Consider the following 11,544-nt stretch of genomic DNA (forward strand, 5'->3'; position numbering starts at 1 on the left):
CACCAAAAGCCTCTCCATATTATATCAATTTAACCTCCTAAATCTCTTCAATCCATCTGTTTCAATCTATCTGCTTCTCTTCAACCATACCACTCAAGTAAAGTTATCATCTATTATTTCTTTCCTTATCAGCTATAATAACCACTCCAGAACCATTCTTATTCCCCTCTAATTTATTCTCCATATTGTACCCTTAGTGGCTATAATGCCTTCCATTAGTTTTAGAATACAACCTAAAATTCTTATCATGAACCATAAGAAGCCCATGGAATGCTATTTGCCTAACTACCCAGCCTTTTCTCTACAATCCAGTCTTTGGTCTTCTTTCAGTTCTTTAAACCTAATATATTCTGGCTAACTTCAGCGCCTTCAAGAATGTTGTTTCTTTGGCCTAAAACACTCTACCTATCATGTTATATCACCCTAAATACACATACTCATCCTTCAGATCTTCATCTCAAACATCACTTCCTAGAGCTGGGGATGCAACTCAGTGGTAGAAAAGCATGCATAAGGAACTGGGTTCAATCTTTAGTGTGTGTGTGTGGGGGGGGGGGTTCACTTCCTCAGAGGGTCTATAGCAGAATTCTACACATATCCTTCCCCATATACCAACAATTTCCAACCTCTAGTCCTACAGTCACACAGTAATGTAGAAACTGCTGTGAAGAGACTTTGCAAATGTAATTAAGGTCATTACTTGGTTGACTTTAAAATAGGGGGATTATCCTGGATTATTCTGGTAGGTCTAATATAATCACTTAAATTATTAAAAGGAGAGAGCTTTCTCATAGCTCAGGGAAAAACAGGAACTCAGAGAGATGCAGCACAGTTGGCCAACAACCTGATTGAGCCTGAAAGCAAATTCTTCCCGCAAAGACTCCAAATGAGACCCGGCCAGCTGATATATTGACTATAAGCAGAGACCCAGTCAAACTGTCTGGGATTCTAACCTACAGAAGTCTAATATAATAAATGGGTGTTGTTTTAAGCTACTCAATTTGTGGCAGCAATGGAAAACTAATACCAAGACTCTTTGATCTTTATTCCCACCCCAGACTGGCCTAGGGGCTCCCATAGCATAATTTCTCTTACAAAGCATTTGTCAAACTTTTTATTTAATATACTGAGTCTAAAATCTAGTCAAAAGATTGTATTTTGCACACCAAACACCATTATAATCCAATGTCTACACAATTGATACTCATAAAGTTTGTTGATTTAATAAAAAGTACATTAAAGAATGTACTACATTAAAAAAGTACAGTTTTTAATGTACTTTTTATCAAATTTTTTCTCAAAAGTCTCAATCACAATACACCTCTTGTAAAGTGCTATATTATAAAATACTTAAGAGGCAACTACCATAAAGAAGTGACTAAAAAGAGAGGAGGAGAGCTAGGAAGAATGGAATATAATCAGATTCATATGGGCAGTTGGTATTTTGGTTTTCCAAACCCTCTCCTACTCATCACTATTCCCGACTCCATGCCCAATGCCTCTAGGGGATCAATCATGGCTATCTATTAGAGAATCATAAAACACTGACATTGAGCTATTATTACCAGTAAAAACAGATGATATCCCTCAGATGCACTGAATTACAAATAAAGCTTTAAGACAATTGTTCTACTATTTTAAAGAAATATTTTTCCAATTGCAAAATAATCCAAATTTAGAGATATTACTATTTCATAACAAAGACTAAATATATTAAAACTATCTCATCATAAAACAAAAAGTTCAATAAAAAAAGAACAATTTACTTACATCAATGGAAAAGCAAAAAATGGGAGTGTCATGGCAAGTCTTGCTGTAAATTCATCGGGAAGATACCACAAGTATACAATTAAGCATGTAAACAGATAAAGAATTGAAGAATAGAGAATTAATCTTCCAACCCATAATTTTTGTAATCTCTGATTTTTTTCCCTAAATTCTTCCAATGCTTGAATTTCCTGTTAAAAGAAAATTAAAATTCCATGTTACTAAATCTCAAACTTCAAAAAAAGTTATTAAAATTTTTTAGAATGAACTATTAGAAGCCAATGAATTATAATACCCTAATATTTTAAAACAGAATATAAAAAAATAAATGTGAAGTTTAAAATTTATAATGCCTATTCTGACAAATAACTTTTTTTTATTGGTTGTTCAAAACATTACATAGTTCTTGATATATCATATTTCACACTTTGATTCAAGTGGGTTATGAACTCCCATTTTTACCCCGTATACAGATTGCAGAGTCACATCAGTTACACTTCCACTGATTTACTTATTGACATACTCATGTCTGTTGTATTCTGCTGCCTTTCCTATCCTCTACTATCCCCCCTCCCCTCCCCTCCCCTCCCCTCTTCTCTCTCTACCCCCTCTACTTTTAAAATGAAAAATTAAATACTATTTTAGCCCTAATTGGTAAAGATTAGAAGAATGAAATTGACATCATTAAATATTTGTTAAGTCAAACAAGTATTAACTCTTCATTTATAGGCCCTTAAAATAATCTAGCAATTAAAAAAGAATTGATACAAATTAAAAGAGGAACCCATTCTAGATTATTTATATTTATCACTCCTAATATTCTAAGGGAATGCTTACTTTTGAAATGACAGAAAATATAAAAAGCTATAAAAATTTTACAGACTGATTCAAATTATTGCAGACCTATTTCATCTTACCAATAACAATGGTTTATACATCCATAGATTTAATTTCGTTCTAACAGTCTCTACTACTTGATACAGACTTCATAAGTCACTGAGAGATTTTGGATTTTTCTTGCAAGAACATTTAAGTTTTCAGGCTTACTCGACATCATCTCTAAAATTTCATACTAGATTTGCACTCCAAAATAACATATACTTAACATCTAAAATGAATTAAAATACCTCAAAGCCAAAGAACATACCTTATCTATACTTTCTAGAACTTCTACAGTTGAAGGTTTTGTCTGTTACAGAAAAATAGAAATGAGATAGCATTAAAACTTATTACTGAAAAAAAATAATAAAACACATTACTGCAAACTTAGACACACTTCAATTTATATAATCATAAAAGACCATATTAGCTGGGTCTGTTGGTACATGCCAATAATCCCAGCAACCCACTCGAGACCAAGGCAGGAAGATCAAGAGTTCAAGGCTAGCCCAAGCAACTTAGCAAGACTGTCTTGAAATAAAATTTAGGGGCTCAGGATTGTTCAGTAGTAGACATAGTTCAGTGGTGGAGCATATGCCTAGCTCAAGATGCTAGGTTCAATCATCCACAATACCACAAAAAAAAAAAAAAAAGAAACAAACAAACAAACAAACAAAGACATATTCTAATTCAAAATGAGGTTTTCTCAAATCTTGTCAAGCTATATGTATTTCTATTTACTCTAGAGATTTATTTAAGTGAAAATTATAATTACAAATAGAACTTTAAGATTTCAAACACAAGCATTTTTTTACTTCTTTTCAGTCCAGGACTTTCAACTCTGATAGCTCAAATTTTACCATTATTAACTCAACAAAACATACTTTTACAGGAAAACATATTTGCATCTGAGAAAAATTTTCTTACATAATGATTATTTAAAAGCATTCACATATCTAAAAAGATACAGACTGAGTTGGGGTTGCAGCTCAACAATAGAGAACTTGCCTAGCCTGAAAGAGAATCCGTGTCAATCCAGTACCACCAAAAAAAAAAAAAAAAAAAAAAAAAAAAAATATATATATATATATATATATATATATATATATATATAAAATTAAGGACAGTCTGATTCTCTATTGCTAAAAGTTCACTTAGTACTCTGGAGGTGAAAATCAATAGGTTACCTTCATTCTGATTCCTAAGTATATACTTTTCTTGAAAGATCAAATTTTTGAAGGACATATAAGAATAACTTCATTACAGCAGAGCTTATTTAACAAAGATATGTTTATAATACATAGAATAAAAGCAAGACAAAATGGTTCATACAATAGTTGAGAAAATATTTACCAATCACATACCAGACAATTGAAGAGAACACTGTGTTTCAAACTCATTGTAGTCCCTATCAGATTTGTTAACATTAGGTTGAATCAAATGAAATAGCCATTTTGTATAAGCCAAAGTAGTAGAAGATTAGCAATTTCATATGGTTCAACCTAATAAGAAAATCAAAGAATAAATCTGATCTTCAGGCAGAATTGTCATAAGATTTTAAAGAAGGGGGTCATCTCATTCATATTTGAAATCAAAAAAGTTGACTTCATAGAAGTAGAAAGCAGAATGATAGTTTCCAGAGGCTAGAGAAATTGGTGGGGAGAAGGTTTGGAGAATTTGGTTGTGGGAGTGAAAGAATACAAAATTACAAAAAAATTAAGAGCTGAGAAGAATAAGTTCAGGAGATCAGATAGTGACTATAGCTAATGATGAGATACTCTAGAAAAAAATGCTAAGAGGATGGAGATTAAGTGTTCTCATCACCAAAAAAAAGATAACAGTGTGTGAGACAATGCATATGTTAATTAGCTATATTTAACCATTCCACAATATGTATCTACTTCAAAACATCTGTCAGTTGAAAAAACAAAGGCAAAAAAAAGGAAGATCAGCTAACACCAATCTAAAACATGTATTGTTCCAGCAACAGTCAAAAATTAAATTATGTACCAAGTATTGCATATTATAAGTCAAGAAGTAAGTAGTTAATTCTTTTCAGTTAGAGAAGAGCATTTTTCAATAACTTATATTTTTTAGCTCTAAAATTGAAATACATCCTTCTAAAGGCTTACCCAATAAAATCAAACTGCATTTCTAATTTTCTTTAACCTATAATTCCTAAAAGTGTGATTTCAATAAATATTTGTAACAAGCTTTAAGTAAAAAGATATGGTCTATAAAAAAAAGTAAGTGTGGTATAGAATACTTCATTTCAACTACCTTTGAAATAAATTGTAAATTCTGGCAGTAGAGAAAATAAACAAGAAAAGAAAAACATCTGCATACAATACAGAAATAAATTCATAAGTCAAAATGAAATAATTCTGTTAGAGACATTAAACACCTATAGAACTATAAATGCAAATTAAAAAGTAATTCAGAAAATAAAAAAACAAGAGTTAAAATGAAAATTGAATAGATAATATCAAACTAAAGGCTATATCACAAAGAAGACTTTTAAAGTAGCTTTATGTAACATTTATGTTAGACTTAAGAACTAGCAGTAAAGAAAAGCAACTTACCCTCCATCTAGAAAATAATCCACCCATCTTTTATTTGTAGAAACTTGGCACAATGATAAATATCATCAGTTGTTCAAAGGAAGTCACAGCTATAAATAAAGCATGTATTTTAAAAATTTAAGTTAAACAGCATACCCACTATAAAATTTAGATATTGAAATACTACCTAAAAATACTATAAAATAATTTTTTTGGCTTCCACTTACATGGAACTTGAATTCAGATAGTCATTGGGATAAAGTTCACCTTTTTAAAATCCTTCAAAAGTGAGGACATATTTAAAGATAAAAATAGAGATAGAGGAAGGCAGTTGCACATGCAGTCCAGGAGCCTGAGACAGGAGGATTGCAAGTTCAAAGCCAGCCTCAGCAAAAAGCAAGGTGCTAAGCAACTCAGTGAGACCCTGTCTCTAAATAAAACTCAAAATAGAGCTGCAAAAATGGCTCAGTGGTGGAACATGAGTTCCACCCCCAGTACCCTTCCCCCCCAAAAAAAAATAGAACTAGAAAGGCTTTTTAAATGACAAAGCATGTTAGGAGTATACTCATATCTTTGTGATTTTCTCTTCTTTAAAGCAGGTTCCTTCTGTTGTTCTTGCAATGAAAGTTTTACTACATTACTTGCATTCTCTATCAATCAGTCAACTAAGGTAGTTATTTGGAATTCCAGGAGTTTTATAATGTTCGGAATAACATCACTTTACAAATAATTACAGAAAGCCGAGTAGTGGGGGTTTTTGTGTTGTTTTATTTCATTTCAGTACTAGGAACCTAACCCAGGGGCACTCTAACACTAAGCTACATCCTCCATGCTTTTTACTTATTTTATTTATTTATGTTCTTATCTTGAGACAGAATCTCACAGCCTCAAACTTGCCATGGTCTTGCCTCATCCTCCCAAGTCACTGAGGCCTGCACCACCATGTCTAGCTCAAGTTAACTGGATTTTGAATAAGAAACTAAGGGTTACAATGCTACCTGTGACCTTGAGCAGATCATTTAATGATGTTGACTAATTTTTTTCTGTAAACTGTAGTTCATAATATCAACATTTTCTCACATGATAACCTTTAGTAGTATCACCTTATAGTTTAGTGATTCACCCAACAACAGAAGAAACATGGCCTAAAGTCCCTCCATCTTCAAATTTTTGGTCCCTACTACTAAACACTACTGTTCAACACCCCAAATAAACATTTCTGTCTGAAATTTAAGTAAGTTCCTCAATCTAGTTGACCTTCCTGTCAGCTAGCTGTATATCCCCTTTTACTTTTCCATGACTCTCAAATGTTTTGGAAGATTCAGCTATATTATATTCTAAGTCAATTTACCATTCCATAATTACATAAATTTTTATTCTTTTTGGTATAAATGGTAAATCTACTTTCTAACTGACAAATTGTTACCAGGTTAGAGGTATATTCTTGCCAATATGTGAAACTAATATATTTACACACACACACACACACACACACACACACACACACTTCTTAACCATAAAACATAATCACAAAATAATATCAATATCAAGTAAGAATTACAGCACTGTTTATATATTGGAACTAGCCTAGGACATACCTATCTTAAGAGTTTCTCAGAAAAATAACAAAGAGCCCAAATATAAAATATGCTCATTTATGAACTGATTTTTAAGTACAAAATACCTGTCATCTGCTGGGCAAGGTGGTAAATACTGGAAATCCCAGAAAAGTTTGGAAGGCTAAACCAGCCTCAGCCATTTAGCAATTTAGCAAGACTCTTGTATCAAAATAAAAAAAAAAGAATTGGGTATGTGGCTCAGTGGCTAAGCACCCCTGGGTTCAATCCCTGGTAAACCAAAAAAAAAAACTATAATATATCTTGAAAAACTCTGAAGATTATAATGACTATTACAATCCACATTAAACATGCAAGTTATTATTAATTCTTCAATATTAGCTCAATATTCAAATTTCTAAAATGTGCTCATGGAAAATCCAGAAACTTAAAAGAAAAGTTTTACTTTCTGAGTCAAAACATTAAATAAATCTCACAACCTTCTTAAGATGTTAAAAATAATCACTAAGAAAGGTAAAAGAATGGAGATTCAGACAAACCACTTAACTAGGTATTTTCAAAGTATATATCATCCCACTATTTTAGAGCTATATATGGTATCTAGCACAGTATTTTGTACACACTTGATCTATATATTTTGGTTTCTAAGAGAATTGTATTCCTCCAGTTCAAGTTTATAGCCATCATACCCTGAAACAAATTTTTAATATTTGAAATTAATAACAACATCAATATCACTTCATCGGAATTTTGTCTCTAGCATTTTTAATACACAAACCACATGTAATATGCTTTATATAAATTCTATCATTTAGTTATTACTATCCCTTCATTTATAAATGAAGAGCCCAAGAAAAAAGAAGTGAATACAGTAGCGTCTTAAAGACATTAAGTAGCAGGGTCAGACATAGCATTGTAGTTTTGAATTTTTAAAAAGGTCATCAGTTATTCCCAACAATACAAACTCAGAAACCAAGGCAGCTTTATATAGATTAATTTATATATAAAATATGAGAGCACCTCTAACATTCATTCTCAAATGGTTGGTAAAGAGAACTACTGATGTGAAAAGTAACTTATAAACACAAGAGATCCTGTTAGAAAACTGTTCGTGCAGTCCAATTCCTTTATTTGATTAAATTTGAATGCTTTACTGCAGATCTATCTGCACTAAAGAGAAGCTAAATAACTTACCAAAGTCACATAGCTCCAGCTACAAACAGAACTGGTACTATAAAGTCTGAAAATATAGCTTTCACTGCACTGCATATCACTTTTTAAATGACTATAATTTGAAGTGTATGCATAATATCATAATTAATACCAGTTTTGATATCAGTTATTTGCGAGGAGAATTGTTTTGGTGTTAATAAAACAAAATATGGCTTAGCTCCAAAGATTCCTGAAGCAAGGGATTGTGCTTTTAAATTTGAATATTAAAACAACATTAGGATGAGTGATTAAATGCCATTTCCAAGCTTTCACAATCATAATCAAAAAACAGTCAGCCCTCATTGTTCCAGCAATGTTTCTATCAAATATTGGTATTAGTTAAAGAAGTTGATTTACTATAATGTACATGTGGTGGTACTTTCTAACAGACATAAAGGTGTATCAACATTAAATAATTAAATATTTTATCTAGCTCTAATTTCATCCTTCTATTTTCATCTACTGGTTCTCTCCATTCCACACATCTTAATTCTAACTCCAATGGCCCATCTTTACTATGAAACAATAGGCAAATAAATTATTTAACCTCTCTGTTACTCAATTTTCTCATCTGCAAAAGAGGGATAGTTAAAAATAATCCTCTTAAACAGTGAAAGGTTTAAATAACATAATATATCCTAAACTATTTACAATAGTGCCTGACACATAGTCATAATTCAGTATAAATTGTTTTTACTGCTGTGGTTATTGCTATTTTCTGATCCGTCTCTGCTTTCTTTCAAATACCTGGAAAATACATGGAAACCAAATAAGACCTAGCATTTCCTTCTGAAACATAAATCAATATCCTTGCTCTCAAGTGGACAAATGGCTCAACCTCAAGTGGCTTGTCCCCAAGAACTCTTGATGAACATGTGCAGAGTTTCTTTCCATTCAGAACCTGACATGACCACAAAGCTAGACGCATCTAAATGTGTTTTTTTAATGAACAACAATGTCCACAACATTAATTGAATGTTTTCAATTAACTGCTATTCGCACTCAGGTTTGGGTGTCATTATTTAAAAATCTTAAAAAACATTTTTCTTCAATTTTCAGTTCACTTCCAATCACATTAAAACAATACAGTAAAATAAATCTAGACTCAAAATTCGGCTCACCTACATACTAGCTAATTGATCTGGGGCAAATTACTTAAACTCTTTAACTCTCAGTTTGTAAAATGGTGAAAATATCAACACTTCATAGAATTAATATATAGATTACATGAAATTATTCATCACTTGGCACAGTGTCTAACATTTAGTAAGTACATAATAAATTTTAGTTATTATTGCTATCACCAGAAAATACATGTGATACTGAAATGGAACACATTTCCTTCTAACTTTTTATTTTAAAAAGCACCTATTTAATAATTGAAAAATAAAATTAATTTGTATGTTTACTGACATTGTATTGTTCTCATTAATCTAATATGAAAAACTCAAGCAAAATATTCCACAAACACTTTCATTAAAATAATCTTGTAGAACTTTGGAGGAAATTTCAAGGAAAATCTAGTTTTATGTTTGATTAAGCAAGTTCCAGACTTCAATATAAACTATATAGACACTCTCAAAAGCATTTTCATAACATCTTACATACAATTTAAGATTAGTGGTTTGTATGTATAATATGTCAAAATACACTCTACTGTCATGTGTATCTAAAAAGAACAAATTTTTAAAAGACCAAAAAAAACACACATAAAAAAAAGGTTAATGATGATTTGTTCTAAAACTCTAACTTTCAAATGTCCTAACAGAAAACATAATTCTGAAATATTCCAAAACACCACATTTATCATCCCCCCAAAAAAAAATTTTATAAAAAGAAGCATACCTCTGAAAGCACTTTTAATATATGGTTATTAAATGTTTGCTTTTATAGTAAGTAAATTTCATTGTGAACTAAATACTACCAAAAAATTCTATTAGAGATATTTATATATGAAAACATACCTTCTTGATAGCCATATAACTTCTCCCTTTCCTTACAGTCCTTCAAATTAATAATAAACACTTAAGTTGATGAATAGCATTACTGAACTGATCTCAATAGATGACAGAAAACTTTAAATTTCTAACTTTCAATGCATCAATCTTGTTTAACAAAATGTATTCTAATTCAATTTGGTTCTCCTAAGAAGGCACTATGGGGACGGCTAAGGACAAGAGATTAGGGTTCCCAGCCAGTTTGAATATATGCCTGATACTAAGCCTACTCTCATCCACCACACCGCTGTTTTAACAGAGTCAGTTTTGTCAAGGGTGAGCCCCAGGCCACAGAAAAAGGAGAAAACAGACTCTAAGCACCACAAACCAGAAATCAATGGAGTAAAGCAGAACATGGAAAACTCAATGAGTCACAGGTCTTACTTAGTACTGTAAGAACACCATGAGCTCACCAAGCCTCCCTCCCTTCTCCCTGAGTTCACCAAACCTACACACACACACACACACACACACACACACACACACACCGCCTCCCTCAATTTGCAAACACGGCGTTGAAGATTTTAACCTATTGATGTGGTTTAAATTTGATTTCTCCTTCTACTACACCTAAGACACCTACGCTTCTTCGTCCTTCCCCTCCACCCCTCGACCCGGCCGCGGTCCCTCAAACAATGACAAAGGTTTGTAGAGCCACTTCTCTTAAGTAGCACATAATCCACGCCCACATGCGAGCTAAGCAGCATGACACTGACAGTTTTCAATCCCTTCCGATCTTTCCAACTCGTGGGGCCTCTGTACAACTCAAGGGAAAGAAAAGGTGGTTTAGAACACTCAAAGTAGATAGTTTAGCGTAGGATGAGCTAGTTTGAGGAGCTTTGGGCTCTTCTCAATACAGGTGGGCCAAAAGCTGCGGCTCAAGTCGGTCACTATCTGGGATCTCCGAAAATAGAGCTAGAGAAACCACCCTGATCAGAACCCGGTCTCGAGAACTCCCGGGGTACCCCTGCCACTATGCTGGGAAATCAAAGGGGGTGAGGCGACTACACTGGGTAGGCGCGAACCATAGCGGGAGAAGAGCCACAGCCGCAGAGCTCTTAGGCCACTGGGCATGGGGCGGGGACACCTGGGAAAGCAAGCCGGAGAATCCTGAGCTTTTTCCTGGGGAAACTACCAGCGCGCTTCCCTTCTGCGGAGCCCTCCCAACTGCCCTCATCCTGAAGCTCTACCTGCGTGAAGCGAGCACAGCCCGGCCTCGGGGTCCACCCCTGCCAGCCTTGGCCGCCACCGCGCAGCCAGCCTCCGGAGCAGGCGGCCGCCACTGACAGAGCACTGGGCCCGGCCAATTCCTTCCCATCAAACCCCGCGCTCCCGCCGACAGCCAATCGGCGCCGCAGCCGCCCCGCGGCGCTCCCGGTCACGTGACGAGGCCGGGGCGGGCGGTTGGGGCGGAGGGGCCGGGCGTTCGGCCTTGCGACATCATGCCCTGTGGCCTCTGTGGCCTCTGGCTGCTCGTCATCACATCTTAGGGATGTACTGCCATTTATTATGACTCTTACCAATTCAGTTATTTTCGAAGTTTCCTCTGCC

At 34.1% G+C, this 11,544-nt stretch overlaps 1 protein-coding gene across 5 annotated transcripts in view; it reads right to left on the reverse strand.

Annotated features, from left to right (window-relative positions):
• Positions 1 to 11,338, reverse strand: part of LNPK (lunapark, ER junction formation factor) — a 78,360-nt gene extending 67,022 nt beyond the window's left edge. For 3 of the 5 annotated variants that reach the window (XM_081261921.1, XM_081261919.1, XM_081261922.1), the window contains exons 1-4: positions 11,184 to 11,338; positions 5,229 to 5,317; positions 2,915 to 2,956; positions 1,771 to 1,958 (exon numbers count right to left, since the gene is read on the reverse strand). In XM_081261921.1, the coding sequence (XP_081118047.1) occupies positions 1,771 to 1,958; positions 2,915 to 2,956; positions 5,229 to 5,255 (257 nt within the window). In that variant the 5' untranslated portion in view covers positions 5,256 to 5,317; positions 11,184 to 11,338. Of the gene's footprint in view, positions 1 to 1,770; positions 1,959 to 2,914; positions 2,957 to 5,228; positions 5,318 to 9,960; positions 10,100 to 11,183 lie in introns of those variants that run through there. The other 2 variants (XM_081261920.1, XM_081261923.1) reach the window with 2 other exon arrangements.
• Between the last annotated feature and the right edge of the window lie 206 nt (positions 11,339 to 11,544).

Source organism: Spermophilus citellus, assembly GCF_964194105.1.
Source record: "Spermophilus citellus genome assembly, chromosome: 11".
In the NCBI taxonomy this organism is placed as follows: domain Eukaryota; kingdom Metazoa; phylum Chordata; class Mammalia; order Rodentia; family Sciuridae; genus Spermophilus; species Spermophilus citellus.